Source organism: Protopterus annectens, chromosome 15.part0 (assembly GCF_019279795.1).
Source record: "Protopterus annectens isolate FY-2018-M chromosome 15.part0, PAN1.0, whole genome shotgun sequence".
NCBI lineage: Eukaryota > Metazoa > Chordata > Ceratodontiformes > Protopteridae > Protopterus > Protopterus annectens.
In genome coordinates, this window is record NC_056749.1 from 195,500,684 (window position 1) to 195,519,596 (window position 18,913).

An 18,913-nucleotide genomic window follows, 5' to 3' on the forward strand; every position below is an offset into this window, starting at 1 on the left:
GGAAGTGCAGGCAGAACAGGCCGAGACGTCGTGGTCTGGGCCTAAGCAAGGTAGACAATAAGAGTGGAAATCCTTATGAGGTATTTGTTTCCCACAAGTTAAACAATTATTAACTTTTTCTGACATCGGCTGAAGCAAGAAAGAGTCCCCAACAGGGTACTTAGTTTTTGAAGTCTTCGGATAGCGAATTTACAGGAGCTGGCCGACCGGCACTTGTGAACTGCAAGGGCGACATCAGCCGACGCCGGACCCAGACTTTGGAATCCGGCCGACCGAAGGGCTGCCTGAGGCAGGACAACCCATATGTGATGACTGCAGCTGCATCCTTGAAGGACATCTTGAGTTTCCAGAGGCCTAGTTGTCTCCACGTGGGAGTCTGAAGCGGTCTGTGGCTCTGAGGTAGCGGGTGTCAGGGGCTGCGAAAGCACCTCACTGAGAACCGGCGACTGGCCTAGAAGAGGTTTCGTCGTCGGTTTTGGACCTCGGATGCCTGTCTTTATCCTTGTCTTTGCGTTTTTTCGGAATTGCGGTCGTCAGTTGATCCGACGGCATAGTATAATTGAACCTTCGGCCAAAGTAGTGTAAATCAAAATCAAAATGTCTTTTTATAGTGCGTTTGTTAAATCTTGCACAAAACCGACAACTAGTGACATCGTGATCAGGGCCTAGGCATGGAATACAGTAAGAGTGGAAGTCCTTATGAGGTAATTTGCTTCCCACAAGAAATACAATTATTAACTTTTTTTGACATCGGTCTGAGGCAAGAAAAAAGTTTCCCCAACAGGGTACTTAGCTTTATTGAAGACTTCGGATCTGAAATTCAACTTCAAAAATCTCAGGAGTCGGCCGACCGTCACTTGCAAACTGTTTCTGCTTCGGGCACCGCACGGCAAGAAAGACTGATGAAAATGGCGTCGGATGCATCTTATATATCCCTGGCGCACTGACGTCAGGGAAGAAGCGACAGCAACAAATGCCGAACCAAGACTTTGGAACTCTGGCCGACTACGGGACCGCATGGTGGCAGGATAACCCAAGTGTAATGACTGCAGCAGTGTAACACGATGAACATCTCTCTTAGTCTTTTCTTAGACTGTGGGAAGTCCTGAGATTCCCACTGGAAATGTTCCCTGAGGGTGTGAAGAGCTTCCCCAAAGGAAAGGTCTTCTGGTGGGGAGGCAGAAGGAATGGATTCCTCTGCATTTGAATCCTCATAAGCAGTCAGAGGTTGTTGTTACTCTTCAAAATCTGAATAATCAGACTCCTCAGAATCCCTTCGGTCATAATTTCAGGAGAAGCGTGTTTTTTCCTTTTAGAAGTTGAGGCCTGACTACCCCTGATAAGGAAGAGAAGATTCTCCGCCATTTTAACCATTTGTACTTGGGTGGTGGAGCAGGAGCAAGATGGTGGCTAGAGGCAGATTTTCTAAGAGTGGCCTGGCTTCTAGGCCTAAGAGTATCCATCGATCTGAAACTGTAGTCGGATGAGAAGACATTGTTTTTTTGTCTAGATTCGGTAGTGAGAGAAGACTCCTCAGAAGCCGGTGACTGCATCGCGGTTAAGAACCCAACCGATAGAGACAGCCAAAGGCTTCGACGATGAGAGAAGATTTCTGTGGCATACAGAGCTCTGAAAGGGTCTCAGTAGAGACCTGTGTAGATATCGTATCAGGCATCAGGGACTGCAAAAGCGTCTCACTGAATTCCGGAGAACTGATGACCTGCTTAGCGGTAGAGTCGTCAGAAGGCTTAGCCTTGTGTGGTCTGTCTCTATCGTTATCTCTGTTTTTTCAGAATGTTGGCTGACGGATGCCATTTCGGAATGCAAAGATGGAAGACGAAAAAATCTGTCTACAATAAGAGCTCTACAGTGAATGGTTCTCGCGTTAATGAGGGCACAGAACTGGCAACAGGGGATGTTGTGTTCTGGGCCTAAACAAGTGACGCAGTATGAATGGAAGTCTCAGTGTGGGATCTGCTTTCCACAGGCGAGACAATTGTTAACTTTTTACGACATCGGTTAGTGCAAGAAAAAATGATCCCCAAATGGGTACTTAGCTTTAGACGTTTTCAGCTGTAATTTAAACTCTGGTAGTGACCGACCTGCACACCTGCGAACTGCTTCCGCTACAGGCTTCACACCAAGAAAGACTGATGTAATAGTGTTGGCTGCCTTGCTTTACAGCACTGATGACCTGATGTCAGGCGACACCAGCCAATGCAGAAAAACACTGGCTCTGGTATTCGGGCCGGCTGAGGGCTACCACAGCAGAGATAACCCACAGGTGATGACTGCAACAGTGAAACATGAAGAACATCTATATGTCTTTGGCAGACAGAGTTTTCACATCCTGTTAACTCCTGAAAAGTGCATCTTTCATCTTAGGGTGGAACAAGATTGAGCCATCAAATGGGGCGTTGATAAATAATGTCTTAAAAGGATCCATGAAGTCACATAAGCATATCCAGGCATGACTCCCTACTGTAATGCCTATTGCTTCAGCTCTCAAAACACATTCCATTGCACTGGATATAAGATGCACCAAAGTGTTCAACAAGGACTGAAGGGTGGCCAGTTGTAAATACACTGCATTCCTCTTTTCAGTAGACATGACCCAAAAATAGACTTGGAGAGCTCTTTGGTAAAGTCTCTCTGAAAACTTGTCATATGTGCCCAAGTAATTTAGGGACCTTAAAGCAAAGGTAGCTGAAGAAGTAACACAATTCCCAAATCTGCCCAAAACTATGGAATACTGGTTAGGGGATGGATAGAATAGCTTGCTTCTGTGAGCTCCTTCTTAATGGCTGCCTCCACTACCATGGCATCCACTGCTGTGCCTTTGGTCCAGTGAGAGTAGTCATTAAGGGCAACAAGGTATTTCTCAGGTTCCTTTGGGATTGGTTCTGTGATATTGAGTTCCTCCCATGCCCAGTGAGAGACTAAATCCACCATCACATTAGCTGGGGGAACCACCCATGGAGTAGCTGAGCCAGAACTAAAAGCCTCAAGAAACACAGATTCCACCTGGGAAGGGGCTTTGAAAGACCAACCTCCTTTCTGTCTTATAAGCTTGAGGATCTCCCAGAATGAGACCTCCTCAAGTGATCCGCGGGACCACCCCTTCAACAAAATTTGTCTTTTCTATCAAGGACTCCTGGGGGGGGGGGGGGGGGGGGCAATGTGTCTTCTCTTACACTTATGCTTCTGAGAAGCCTCTGCTGGGAGAAGGTCCAGACAGGACTCGGAAGCTTGAAGGGAGTCCTGAAGGAGGACTGTCTCAAAGCTAGTGTGAACCAGCTGTCCTGATGGAATAGACTGTGCAGGATCAGGACTCGGGGCTCTCAGTTGCAGAATGGATAGAGCCAAGAGGGTTACAGATGTCTGCTCTGCAGTCTTGGAAAGAGCACTCTCCACTGCCTCGAAGGCAGAAGCCGAGGGAGAACCCAAGACCACTCTGGGTGAAACCAAAGCTGCCATACCAGTATGCTCAAGGACACCACCTCAACTCTGCTTCAAGACAGAAGTCGGAGCCAAGCTATCCAATGCCAAAGCTCTGAGAACTTCGGAGTCAAACCCTTTACAACCAGACTCAATGCCAAAGCTTAGCTCAGAGATTCTTCCTACTCGGAGAAAATTGGAGCCGGTTTGATCAGGGATGATGCCAGAGTAGATGACCACAAATTTGCATATGACATGCACAGTCCAGAAGAGCTCTGCTCCAACATCCCTGAACATGGAGGTCGGATCTGGGTAGGATTAGCCATAGGTAAGGGAGAGGGTCCAAAGCTCATGAGTCTGATGGGAAACGGAGATAGAAGAGCTTCCATCTGAATTTGGGTCCTGGGGGACTTCCTCCTTATTCCACCCACATTGATTTCTGTCAGATTTCTGGTAGACCTGATGGATGTGGTCTTGAAGATTTTTGCAAGGATCTCGCCTGCAAAAAAGTCTAGAAGAAACTGTGCCAAATGAAACTTCTTCCCTACTCCTAAATTGTGTGATCTTACATCATTTATAAAGGGGTGAGGGGAGAAGCCCTATCTGACTATTTTTAGAAATTAAAACTTACTGTTTAAGATAATTATGAGGTGCAATGAAGTTCAAACTCAATAAATCATCAGGAAGCCAAACAACTTTATAATCTATAATAATCAGACCTTTAATGTTGACAGAAAAAAATAAAATTCAAAGATGACAAATGAACAGAAATGTATCTGTGCTGAGGCGTAAACTTACAAAAAAAGAAATTACATCACTTAAGATTACTTTCAGGATAAATATGCACCTAAATGGACCTTTGTCATTCTAGGCAGCTCAGAAACAATTGTAAATTAAAGGCGATGACACAACCAATTACTGAAAAAATTCAAGATGATGTCATGATATGATACAAGATTCAGATTTAAGATATGCAGCTTTTTCCTATGTAAACACAGGTACATTTTTATAAATGCTGCATCAACGGGCAAGAAAGGGAGATACAGAAAGCAAACCTGAACAGTAAAACTCTCCCTTGTCAGCATGTTCTACTCAAATGTATTTTTTTTCACTATGCTACTCTGATTAAGAGCCAGATAAATGGAGCCTCACTCTGGACCCTCAATCCACAAGTCTATTGTATACCCCACTAGAACACACACTTGAAAATTGATGGATAACCAAGAATGGGTGGCATTTTATTGACCATGGAATGGGGGAACTACACTGTTTGGCTGTGGCACTACTGCTATCCTTGAAGAACCTTTTACTTCTTACCCTAACTTTTAGTTACCCATGGCAGGCTGAAGAAATGGGACTCTTACAATAATGGCAAATGGCAACAGTACCATGCATATATAAACTCTGGATGCAGTCTGCAAACATACTCCTGGCCCATCATGATGTCTTACAGCAACACATGGCCTCCAATGGGTATCAGTACTGCAGTGAAGGCTGCCATCCCCAAGGGCAAGAAAGTTGGCCTTGATGGCCCACTGCATTCAGCTCCTAAGTACACGGGAGCTACTCAAATCCAGGTTTAGGTCATATGGCATTATCCTGCAAAGCCAGGGAGCCGGCTTTTCATGTGAGAACCTTTTGTGATAGCAGACATAGCATCAAGTTGGCATGTAGTGACATTACAAAATACAGCCATGTGCTCTGACATAGTACTAGACTGTACAGTTTGGAAAAACTTTCCAATCTTACGTTATTTTTTAATCTCACCAAAGTTAACACTTTCCTAAGCTACAAAAAAATTAATATTTCAAATACAACCAGTACACTTTGAAAATAAGACAATTACTGGTCAATGGTTATTGCAGAGCTACTAATCCAAACAGCATATGGCAATAATAAAGAGTTAAACACAGCTAACTTTACACCTTTTAAAATAGTCTTGTCTAGTATAAGAAAGAGCATGTTTGCTAAAAGGAGATGAAAAACACAAAAAAGTAATTCTAGCAAATTACTTGCCAGCACTGTGGCTTAGTAAATGCATAACTGGAGAATTAAACTACTATGGATAAAGAAAAACTATGCTTCATGATTCAAAGAGTAGATGTCTCCATATCACAGCCAACAGAAAGAGTAGCTGTATGCTATAAATGGCTTGCAATTCCCCTAAAGAGAGCACAAAGTTCTAAACATTCAGTTAAAACTTCACATTAGATGACTATTACTGCACAAAGCATTTCTCATCTGTTATGAGAAAACCTGCAGTGTCATACATCAGACAGTATAAATAACACTTACTAGTGATACTAAGTGCAGTACTATCTGTAGACCAAGTGAAATGTGTGTGTGCAACTTACTTTGATTTTTGTATCTATGCTGAGGAGTGTAAACATTGTGTTCATGTCTATTAGTGCTTGTCTGGTTTCTCGATACACTGTTCCCAAGAAATTAAGTGGCATAGAGAGCTGAAAAAGCAGTCCATTCACCATCACCAAGTCTCCCACAGTCATGTTACCTATAAGGAAAAACAGAAAAATTATAGTCACAAAAAACAAACAGTAAAATAAGTTAACAGTCTAGGATGGGGTCATCTATGCCTTATTCCGCAGTTCTCTCAATTCATGTGTGTGTGGTTACTGCAAAATCTCTGAAAGTCCTTTATGCTAGTGTAAACTTTTGTGCTTGTTGACTAAATGCTTGGTTATATTACATTATTCAAATGTAAAACTAATTTAGGTATTATACAGTTTATGGCAACCTCTATAGGACAATTTTGCCCTATCTATCAACACATCCAAGAACTCCAATTCATATATAGGTTCACAGGTGTTTACTAGGTTAATGACCATAAAGGCATTTTTAAACCTAGCCATGCACCCCAAATCTCTAACAAGTTCTGACACCCTTGTTAAGTGTTAAGTATAGGCCTGTGAAATGAACCATTAACCATTTTTGACATATATGTCAAAAGCATTCCAGCAACAATACAAAGAATTATTCAACATTTTTGTTCATACCCTACATTTTTCAGCATGACTTATCTAAGATCCAAACAGTACATCCAGCTCTACCCACAATGACCACTGCTATTTAACTTGAGGTAGCATCTATGTCCATCTTATTGGTGTAGAGAAAGGACAGTTATATAAGAAACTATTATATAACATTATAGTTTTTCTTTTGTCTCTTCAGTATTCATCATCTTTGGTATTATTCTTTCCTTTCTATTTCTACAAGTCTGACAGCAAGCAAAGAAGGAGCAAGGATTACCTAAAAACACACCATTTCCAATCTAAACCATGTCTTCTGCAGTACTTCTTGTAAGATGAGGGCAGGCAGCAGCTCAGTCTGTCTTGCAAGAATTGCAGTAATACAAACTCAATAAATGGAGCAGTGAAGCCTAAAAAGCCAGAATTTCTGTGTTTAAACAAAATACACATTGAGTGAAATGTGGTACACCAACCATAATTTGAAACAAAATTCTGGAAAGCATCCATTTTTAGGAAACAAGGTCCAGTCTTGTGCTAGAGTAATGGTGTGATCAACCATCTACTCTCAGGCAGGCTGGTAAGAGGTTACATACTGAACAGGATTGTACAGGAAAGCAATTACTGAACAGGATTGTGCAGGAAAGCAATTTCGTTATCAAACACATCAGACAGGACAGGACAGAATTAACAAGTACAATCAATGAAAACTGGTTATACTTCTATCATCCAATAAATAAATCCTTCTCCAGTCCTAACTTATAACAATGGCAAGCTATAAATCACTTTAGCACAGTCATTATATACTCTTACAGTTTAATTATGCAAACCTGAACTGAAGTCCAAACGATATTAAGACTAAAAGAAATAAATTAATTGACCAAACAGAAAAAAGGGCAGTTAAGAGAGAACTAAATGAATTCAGCAATTCTCTGTTATTAAGAGCTCCTCACACAGCTTTACATTTTATACCATCTTACTGGTATTCATCACCTCTGGCTTTGGACATGGTGAACTGAAACAGTTGCCAAAATACTCTCAGCTACTCCAACAACAAAACTTCCTCCAGCTTTAGAATGCACAATGAAAGTGTGATATTTCATAAAAGCATGAACACAACCAAAGTTATAGCCTCACAAACAGCAACAGATGTTACTTAAAAATGGCACAACAGAAAATCGAACAGCTCTCTCAGAACGGGCTTTGACTTGTCCAGTAAAGTACTCAGGTAGGTAATTACCAACAATTTTCGTGGAGTAAAACAGTCCAGTTTTCAAAGGGCTTGTGTCTTAGCAATGTAGGCACAAACATCTAAAAACACTGAAAATACAAAATCCTATCACCTTAGCTGAGATCATTTGTAACAAAAAGGAGGAATTAAAGGAAAGCAAACCCTAGCTTCATGAAAATTCACACAAGGCTGGAAGAGCTTGGGGGTAAGGTAAAAGAAAATTCAAATATAAAATTTAGACCTCAAGGAGAGAAAAACATTCTGTCTTGGAAATAGGGATTAAGATGGAAGGATATGCTTCAATTGTAAAAATACTAACCAAAACATTCTAAGGTTCCCAAGGAACATGCTCAGAAAACCAGCACAGACTGAACTTCCAAAGAGTAAGTCGTTGCAGTTAAAAAGTTGGACAAAATGCAAAAGTGATAATTTGAATGTGAAGTGACAACACTCAAACTGATACACAAAATGAAAATGGCAAGCATTCTAGCTTTATACCAAATCTTTAACTACTTTGTGAAGGAAGATGGCGAACAAACGAACAAAAAATCAGAAAACTAGCCTCAAGGTCTTCCTTCAAAGGCAGTGGACATGTGAGGAGTATTTGAGCTCAGTTCCCTCTCCTTGCAAGATTAAAACTTAATTTTAGTGCTACTAGACAATCTGTCAAAACAGATTCATCTTTGAGGCTCTGGCAGTGTTGTGTTTTATTCATTCTGCTTACATGACAAAAACAAAATTACTCTAGCAGTTTGGAGCTGCCAAAAGGTCACGTTGAAACACAACCAACACAAAAGATCTGTTAAACTAAAAAGATGGTCAGCATGGAAGAAGAGAGAGATTTCAGTCCATAACATCAGAACTGCACAGTATTTTTTTCCATTTACACACATTTCATGTTTTCTTTCTTTTCAGCTGCCTTTCAGATCAACATTACACAAGTTCCTCAATTTCTGCCTTCTCTTACTTAAACCTCACTCATCCTCCTCCTTCTGAACATTAGTCTGTATGCACTGCTCCCAAAAAATTCCATTTATTTCTATGTAGTTTGCTACTTCCCTTTTCTAAAAAGCCATATTCTAGGTCTTTTATCTATTTTATAACATTCGATATTTCAAATACAGTTGGTGTGCAGTTTTCTTTCCATATTCTAGTAACTGATTTTTTGTTGGCAGCCAACAGAATTAAACTTAAGGCCTTATTATAAATGAACAATTCAAATTGTGTGTTCCACCTCAAAAGAATTCTTTCTTAGTTACAACCATTTGCTCTCCCAATATTTCTGAAAGAGTACTCTGCAGGGATTTTTTTAAATCTGCCAAAGCATTAGATACTCACAAAAAAAAATGTTCCCCACTACCTCTTCACCATCATACCTCCAACATTTTACCATCCACTGGAGGAAGAATTCTTTGAAGTCTGCTTGGTGTATAAAAATACCTGTTGCAAACACTTACCAGCAAAAAATCTTGAACCTTCTGGATTTTGCTGCATACTTGGGAGCCATATATATACGTCTTCCCCAATTGTTCCCTCGTAAACTGCTTTTCAAGGCTCTCTTCCTAGTGTTTTCTAACCTCACCTAATTGATTCTTTTTTTTTTTCAAAAAACTTTGAGTTTTTTTGATAAACAGTCAAATAAAAAGAAAAACAAAAGTACATTTAGCATCAATGGATATAACAGTTACAAGAAAAGAAAGATTTAACAAAAAACTTCAAACAGGAGTGAGGAAACAAAACAAAACTTAAAAACTATATACATTATATACAGTAGAAGTCACATCTCTTAGGTTAAATTTTCATAGCAGAAAGTAGAAGATGGAGGGGGGAGCATCTTATATTAAGATGTGTATGTGAAGTAAACAGACTCCCTGTTAATTCTAACTAGGTAATAAATAAGTACATGATAAATTACTGGAAAGTTTAGACTAAAAATTGTTATCATGATAACTTACTATAGGAGCTTATATGCTTGGGCTGAAGTGGTGTCTGTTTTTAATTCTTCAAAATTAAGTCCAGCAAACATCCCCAGTATTTTTGATAGTATTCCTTTTGTTTTATAGAGGTGTTTACCAGATTATGGGAGGATATGAATTTACTAGCAAGGTTACAAAAATCTTCCCATGAAATTATGGACTTATCAATCCAGTTCTTAGTGATGTAGAATTTAATGAGGGCACACATAGTGATAAATATATGTTTTAGAATTTTGAGAAGACAAGTTGTAGTGATGTGTAAAATAGCTGCTTCCATGAAAAGGTGGATTTTTCATATCCTATCTTTTCTAATCTTACTCTTAAGGAACACCATAGGTTGTAAACTCTTCTACAGCTCCAAATGACATGGAGCATGTCAGCTTTTTGATATGGGCAATAGGGGCAATATGATGAATATTTGGGAGTGAATTTATTTAGAACTGATGGCATGTACTAAGCGTTACTGTTAATCATGACTTAGGTGTAAAGCAGACGTTTGAAGGGGATTAGTTTAATCGTATTTTCAATAGCCAATTTTTTATTTTCATATGAAATCACTTGACTTTTCTCATTCCAATAAGATGAGAAGAGGAGGGTATTCTGGGATTTTATGTTTGTGATTAGTTTATATGTCTTGCAGATCATTTTATTCTTAGTGTTTTGAGAATTAAGATAGCAGAATTAATATCCTGGTGATCAATTTTGACAGATGATAATTTAGTTTTTAGTAAGTAAAACAGGGATCTGAATATAATAATATATTTCTTAGGCAGCTTAAGCTTCTGTCTTAGTTCTGCTGTATTAGAGTCATGCCATTTGTATAGTTCCCAAACTGTGAAGTCTTTTATGAGAGGTAAATGTATTGTTTATTGGTTGGTTATAGATTAGTAAGTTAGGATTTAGGTAAAGCAGCTGAATAAGATCTAGAGCATTAGAGAGTTGAGTTAACTTGAACAGACTTTGAAAAGTAAGGATAATATGTTTGATAAGTGGGTGTAGGTTCCTTGTAAAGCAGATTTTTGGATTTAGATTTAGAAAGGGGCGACACTTTGGATTTATGTCAAGGGAATTCATTTGATCGTGCCAGATTTTGATCCACTGGGCTGTCCAGCTGCTCAGTTTAGGATCGTAGTTGACTATATGGGTCAGTCTGCTAAAATTTATTACATAGTAATAGAGTTTGAGATCTGGTAACCCCTTTCCTCCTTTATCGTTTGATAGAGAAAGTTTGTCATTTTATTCTAACAGATTAAAGGTGCCACAAGAATTTTGATAAGGCCTTTTCTACATTTGTGAAGAATTTTTGTGGAATGACTGCGAGTAGCATTAAACTGAAAGAGGATCCTAGGTAGAACATTCATTTTGACCACAGTAGCTTTTGATAATAAGGACAGATTAATATTTTTCCATCTGTTAATGTCATTTTCAATATTTGACCATGTATGTAGTAAATTTATCTTAATGATCTCATTAAAGTTAGGAGTATAGTTTATGTCTAAATATTTTAGGTGGTATTTGGGTTTGATCTCAATATCAGGAAAGTAGAATTCTTAATGGCCCAAAGGATTTAAATGTAATATATAGGATTTATTTGGATTTCATTTGTAATTAGATATATTAGAGTATGTCTCTAGTGAGTTCAGTATTTTTTGAAGGTCAGTATTGGGTAGTTCAAAGTATAAGTTTAGATCGTCAGCAAAGGCAGAGTACAGAAGGTTTACATTCAAGATTTTAGGTATAGGATGAAAGGATTTTGGGACAAAAATAAAAGCAATGGTTCTAGATAAAGAATAAAAAGGTAGGGGGACATGGGGCAACCTTGTCTTGTTCCATTAGATATGACAATAGGGTTGGATTTAAATTTATGTGTAAGGTAGTGGAGGCATTTTGGTAAAGTACTATAATAATATTAATGAATTCTTGAGGAATTCCAAAAGAGGGTAAGACATTAAAGAGAAAGGTTAGGTCTACGCTGTCAAAAGCTTTACTTGTATCAGCAGTAAGGGAGTATCTAGGATGTCTATCATTACCTAGAAGTCTTATGATGGTATCTAAGAGAAGAGTGTTATCACATATTTGTCTATTCTGCATGAAACCCATTTGTTCATGCGAGATTATAGAGGGGAGTATGCTGCTTGCAATAACATGGGCTAAAATCTTGAAGTCCGTATTGATGAGGACAATTGGTCTATAGCTAGCGGGATCTAAGGGGTCAGAGTTTGGTTTGAGTATTCAGATGGTTTTTGAGTTATTTAAATATCTATCAGTTATGCCATATTGAATGATGTGATTAAATATTTTCAACAAGATTTTTGAGACAGGCTCAGAGAATTTTTTGTAGAATTCTGCAGTGTATCCATATGGGCCAGGGGCTTTGTCTACCTTGAGTTTATTAATCACAATTTTAACTTCTTCTAAACAAAGGTGTGATTTTTAGAGAGTTCTTTTGAGAGTCACTAAGTTATGGGAATTTTAACATGTGCATGAACTCATCAAATTTATTGCTAGAGTGAGAGTTTGGGAGATTACATAAATTTCAGTAGATATCCTCAAATGTGTCTATAATGTCTTGATCTTTATGTTTTAGTAGTCCTTTATATTTGATTTCTTTAATCCTAGGAGGACTGTTTTTGATATTGATTAATCTGGCAAGAATTTTAGAAGGGTTTTGTGCCTATTCTGAGTATTGGTAAAGGGATCTCATCTCTATGAATGAAAGATTTTGAAGGTAATTGTGTAATTGTTTTTGCAAATCAGTCATTGTTTCTTCCAGAGCTTTTGAGTAGTTATGTTGAAGTTCTATTTCAATATCCTTAATTTGAGTCTCCAGTTTGGATTGATGGTTATGTTTTTTTTCTTTTACCACAAGGATTTTTGGATAATTAAGACTTTTTATGACAGCTTTAGCAGCAACCCATTGGATATCATAAGGGTTTTGAGTAGGGATAAGCTTTTTGTCAAGTTGGGCAAGTATAAGATTTATTTCCTGAATTACTGCTTTTATTTGAATAATGTTAGAATTTAAGGTCCAACTGCTGACATAAGAAGTACAGTTTTGTACCTACCATAAACACAGATGTTAGGGTGTATTCACTGCTGCAGTCATTACACTTGGGTTATCCTGCCGTCAGGCGGTCCCGCAGTCGGCCAGAGTTCCAAAGTCTTGGTCTGGCACCGGTTGCTGTCACCTCCTCCCTGACGTCAGTGCGCTAGGGGTATATAAGATGCAGCCAACGCCATTTTCTTCAGTTTTTCTTGCCCCGGATGTCAGGTGCCCCCAAATAGGTAGGCAATACATATTGCTAATAAAACATACATAAAAAATAAAATCAATACCTTCAGTTACAAGCAAATACACCGCATAGGTTGCATAGGGTAGAAAGGTATAGATAAGTCCCAGCTAAGAAAGTCGGGATGGAGGGAGGGTAACCTGGACTGCAGCAGTGAATACACTCTAACATCTACATTTATGGTAGGTACAAAACTGTACTATGTTCATAGTGTTTCACTGCTGCAGTCATTACACTTGGGTTGAATCCCAAAGCTGAGGTTGGGTGGCTGGTTCTATAAAGGATTTGGGGTAGCTATGAGGCCCTGCAGCACTGCAGTGGCAAAGCCAGCTCTGGATTTAGAATAAAGAGGCAAGTGGTAATGCTTGGTAAAGGTGTGCACTGAACTCCAAGTTGCAGCTTCCAAAATATCCTTGGTAGGTACTCCTCTAAGGTAGGCAGTTGAAGTGGCTGTTGCCCTGGTGGAATGTGGCCTAATTTTACTAGTACAGTTTTTACATGCTGTGTGTAGCAGAAACGGATACAGTGTCCTATCCACTTTGAAATGGTCTGCTTTGAAATAGCCTTTCCCTGTGATCCTGCAGCATATGCTACAAACAATTACTCAGGTTTCCTGAAAGCTTTTGTTTTGTCCAAGTAGAAGCGTAACTGCCTGTGTATGTCCAATGAATGCAGAAGTCTCTCCCCTTTATTCTGGGGGTTTGGGTAAAATGTTGACAAGTGAATAGTTTGGTTAAGAGCCATACTGGATACCACCTTTGACATAAATGTAGGGTTTGTTCTCAAAGAAACCTTTGTCCTGATGAAAAATGATGAAAGGTTTCACTGCCATTAGTGCCTGTAACTCTGAGACTCTTCGTGCTGAGGTTATTGCCAGAAGTGGAGCAGTTTTCCATGACACATTTTAATTCTGCTGAATTGGCTGCTCAGAAGTAGGTAAAGTTAGTTTTTCCAAGACAAACTTGAGGTCCCAAGTTGGTGTTGGTGCTCTCCGGGGCGGTCTTATGTTTTTAGCCCCTCTGAGGTACTGTTTTAATAATGGATAAGAGAAAATAGGAGGATCCATGTTGTAATGAGCTGAGATGGCAGAGGTGTGGAACTTAATGGATGAAAAGGATAGGCCTTTGTCCAGCATCTCAGTTAAGTATTGTAATATTTGAGGAATATTTGGGACAAGAGGGTCAAAGCTTTAAGCCTGGTTCCAGGCGCAGAATCTCTTCCACTTTTCTGAATAGGATTTCCTGGTGCTGGGCCTCCTGGCCTCCAAAATGACATTCATAACAGCTTTAGAGAGAGGTGTTGGCTGCTTGGCTCAGTAATCCGCCATACAGCCAGGTTTAAGGTTTTGAGCTGACTCTGCAGGATCTGATTGTTTTGTTGAGTCAGAAGAGGAGGAATTTCAGGTAAAATCCATGCTGGGCCTTGAGCCAAGTTCTTTAAGATTGGGTATCAGTGCTGGCGTGGCCAGTCTGGGGCAATCAGGATCATTTTTGGCCTTTCTTGTCTGGCTTTTATGAGTACCTTTGAAAGGAGAGGCAGTGGTGGGAAGGCATAAACTTTTAGGGTTTTCCAGCTGAAGGAGAGAGCATCCACTTTCCATGCTTGTGTGTGGTAAGTCCTTGTGCAGAATTTCTGTAGTTGGCAGTCCAGAGGGGAGGCAAAAAGATCTATGTCTGGGCACCCCCATTTTTGTGTTACCATGCTGAATACTTGTGGATTTAATTTCCACTCGTGAGGATCCATGATGTTTCTGATTAAGTCGTCTGCCAGAGTATTTTTCTTTCCTGGCAGGAATTGTGCTTGCAGATGAACTTGATAGGTTAGTGCTGTGTTCCACAAAGTCATGGCTTGTCTGCAGAGGGGATAGGAATGAGTGCCCCCCCTTGCTTATGTACCACATAACTGTGGTGTTGTCTGTCTTTAGTAATAGTTGTCCTGGATGCAGAAGGTCCTTGAAAGCTGCTAGGGCATTTTGTACAGCTAGCATCTCTTTTTGCTTGATATGAAGATGCATTTGGTCTGCGGCCCACTTGCTCTGAATACATTTTCCTGCCACGTGTGCTCCCCAGGCGTAATCCGAAGCATCTGTTGTTAGTGTCTGCCTGGCTGTGGGTAAAGTGAAAGGCTGTCCCTTGTTGTGGTGACATGCCTTTGCCCACCATTGAAACTCCTGTTGTAGGCAGGGAATAAGTGGTATTACTTTTTCCAAACTGTGACAGTGCTGAGTCCAAACACTTTTTAGGTACCATTGTAATTTCCTCATATGCAGTCTGGCATATGGTATTAGTAGTATGCAGGACGCCATGAACCCCAAGGCCTGCAGAATTTTTCTTGCAGGGTGTTGGGTTTTTGTTGCCATCAATTGAAAGCACTGAGTCAGTTGTCCTTGCTTGTCTGGCATGAGATAAGCCATCTGGGCCGTTGTATTTAAGCTGGCATCCAGGAATATTATCTCTTGTGAGGGCACTAGTTTTGACTTTTTTTCATTTACTGTGTATCCTAGGCAAATTAGCAATATTTTTACAAACACCAGATGCTTTAGAAGAATGTCCTTGCTCTCCGCTTGAATAAGACAGTCGTCCAAGCAGGGGTATATTTGAATTCCTTTTTGTCTGCAAAATGCAATTACTGGTGCCAGGCATTTTGTGAAGACCCTGGGCGCAGTAAATAAGCCAGCCAAAGAGCAGTGCAGAGAATTGGTAATGTATTGTGCCCGCTATGAATCTGAGGTATCTTCTGCAATTTTGTCCGATTGGGACATGCAGGTATGCCTCTTTGAGGTCCAAAGTAACAAGCCAAGCTTTCTTGCCCAGCATGGGAAGAAGTTGCTGTAGTGTCAACATTTTGAATTTCGGAACATCCAGGTAAGTATTTAGAGTAGATAGGTCCAGTATGGGTCTCCAGGCTTTGTCCTTTCTGGGGACCAGGAAAAGTCTTGTGTAAAATCCTTGTCCTTGTTCCTGTTGTGGCACTTTTTGAATAGCTCTCATGTCTATGAGGGCTGTAATTTGTTTTTGTGCCTCTGCCCATTGATTTTGTGGCAGGTCTGGCATTCCTTTTGGCCTTGGTAGAGTGTGAAAGTGGAACCTGTAACCTTGAGACACAATATTCAGAACCCACTTGTCTTGGGTGATTACATGCCAATTTTGTAAAAAAAAGTGCTAGTTTTCCCTCTAAGGGAGCTGCCAAAAGGTAAGTGCTTGGCATTTGAAGGGGGAAGTCATTGGGACTGTTTCCTATAAGGTTGTGACTTCTCTTCCCATCCTTTCGGGGTTGAAGCACCTCACTGTCGTGGTCTGTGGTCTGGCCTCTTAGGCGTCTGTATTTGACTCTCTGTGGTCTGCCTGATACTGGAAAGGACCAATTTTTAGAAGGCCAATTTCTGCTACATCGAGGTGGCTGTACCTGTAAGAAATCCTTCACTGTTTGCATAGATTTTGCCTTATCCTCCATTTTCTTTAATACCTCTTCTGCCTTAACACCCAATCTATCATGCTGTAAAGGAGCATCCAATAATTTTGCCTTAACATGATCAGGTAAACCTTGTTCTTTTAACCAAGCATGCCTTCAAATCACAGATCCTGTAACTGCGGCTCTACAAGAAGCCTCTAATGAATCAAAACCACATTGCAGAGTATGTTTTCCCACTTGTTCAGCTGCATGCAATAAATCCTGCATTTCCTTATAGTCAGGATTTTCTGAGCTTGTAAGCATTTTCTGTTTTAACAGAGACATTAAATATTGTTGGTATTTAAGCATGTGGAACTGGCAATTTAAAGCCCTTACTGCTAAAGTTGCAGAAGTGTAAACTTTCTTCCCCCATCTAATGCTCTAGAATCCCTGTCAGAGGGAACTAGATTTTTAGCAGTGGAAGCCTTTACCCCTTTGGGACCCTGGGAAATAGTTTCTGGGTCAGCAGCAGGGTTTTTATAAAGAAATTTGTGAGAGTCAGGGACTCTGTAGTACCTGTCTGGCTTGACTGGTGCAGGGGTCAAAGAATCAGGGGTTAAACTGGATTCAGAGAACACATCATCCACAATATCTAACACGGGCGGAATAGCAAGGGGCCTGTGCTGAGGCAATAAAAGAAAATCTCTGAGCCTTTTCTTGGATTCTGAATAATCCTGGCTCTCCCAGTGGAAATGCTCCCTCATGGTATGTAAAGTTTCCCCAAAAGAGTAATCCTCAGGAGGAGAGGCTGAAGGGATTGATTCTTCAGCATCAGAGTCCTCATAGTGGGGTAAAGAGTATCCCTGGTCTGAAGAGGAATCAGAAGAAATGGAAACCTTGTCAGAGGAATCATAGTCTGTATCCTGCCTAGGCCTTTTATCAGGAGGGGGATGGGAATCCCTGATCAGGGTAATTAGGTCTTCGGCCATTTTGAGCATCTGTTTTTTAGGCATGGAAGCCTGTCCAAGTGAATGCTGTACTTGTTTCTTTGTCTTTAATGGAGTTTTAGACTTGGTTGTTGTTTTGATGGTAAGCTGTGAAGGTCTGAAAACACCCTCAGAAGCCGATGCCTGCTCAGTGGCTCTGGACACATCTAAGGAGTTAATTTCTGTAGGCCCAACACCTTGAGTTTCCAGAGGCCTAGAAATCTCCACGTGGGAGATGGAGGCGGCCTGTGGCTCTGAGGTAGAGGGTGTGAGGGGCTGCGAAAGTGCCTCACTGAGAACCAGCGACTGGCCTAGAAGAGGCTTCATTGTCAGTTTTGGACCTCGGATGCCTGTCCTTATCTTTGTCTTTGTGTTTTTTGTGTATTCCGGTCGTCGGTTGTTCCGACGGCATGGTATAACTGAACCTTCGGCCAAAATAATGGCGAGCAAAATCAAACCGACGTTTAATAGTGCGCTTGTTAAATCTAGCACAAAACTGACAACTAGTGACATTGTGGTCTGGGCCTAGGCATGGAATACAGTAAGAATGAAAATCCTTATGAGGTATTTGCTTCCCACAAGAAATACAATTAACTTTTACTGACATCGGTCTGAGGCAAGAAAAAGTTTCCCCAACGGGGTACTTAGCTTTATTGAAGACTTTGGTTCTGAAATTCGAAAATCTCAGGAGTCGGCCGACCGGCACTTGCGAACTGCTTTTGCTTCAGGCACCGAGCGGCAAGAAAGACTGAAGAAAATGGAGTCGGCTGCATCTTATATACCCCTGGTGCACAGACGTCAGAGAGGAGGCGACAGCAACCGACGCCGGACTAAGACTTTGGAACTCTGGCCGACTGCGGGACTGCCTGACGGCAGGATAACCTAAGTGTAATGACTGCAGCAGTGAAACACGATGAACATCTTGGGTTATAATTCGAGATGTTTATAGAAATATTGATTTTGGAATGGTCAGATATAGATCTTGGAGAAACCTTATAGTTCAGCCTATAGCGGGTGAAAGTTTGGGAAATTAGGAAGGCATCAATTCTAGACCAAGATTTTTGTCTGGTTGAAAAAAGGAGCATCTAGGTATTAAATTATCATGCTGAAATTTTGAGTAAGTGTCTATTAGATCAAGTGTGTTCTGTAATTCTTCTAGTGCTAATGTAGTATGTTGAGATTACCTAGTATCCTTATGTGACCTATCTTTGGGCTGAGTAGAGCGTTCCAATCCTCTCCTATGATGTATAGATGATTTTGATCATTTGCTAGGATATTAACTATATCATAAATAAAAAGATGCTGGTTTGAACAGGGACTGTATACATTTATAAAATGTAAAGGTTTATTTAGCACATGGTAGTTACTGGTGAATAGACACCATCTTCTGTTAGGATCACTTTTGATGGAAGTGATTTCCCCCTGATAAGATTTGTTAATTATGATTGCTACTCCCCTAGAAGATGAGTCATAGTCAGCAGCAATTATTTCCTTCACCCATTTCCTATTTCTATCACTGCTCCAGAGCTTGTTAGTCATATGGGGCTCTTGTAAAAAAGTTATATTGCATTTATTTTGGAATGTGAGGTGCATGACTAAGTTTCTCTTTATCTACTAA

At 40.3% G+C, this 18,913-nt stretch overlaps 1 protein-coding gene across 2 annotated transcripts in view; it reads right to left on the minus strand.

Annotated features, from left to right (window-relative positions):
• Window positions 1-18,913, minus strand: part of ABCB7 (ATP binding cassette subfamily B member 7) — a 1,517,597-nt gene that overhangs the window by 630,047 nt on the left and 868,637 nt on the right. For both annotated transcript variants that reach the window (XM_044057689.1, XM_044057687.1), the window contains one exon: window positions 5,793-5,950. In XM_044057689.1, the coding sequence (XP_043913624.1) occupies window positions 5,793-5,950 (158 nt within the window). The remainder of the gene's footprint in view (window positions 1-5,792; window positions 5,951-18,913) is intronic.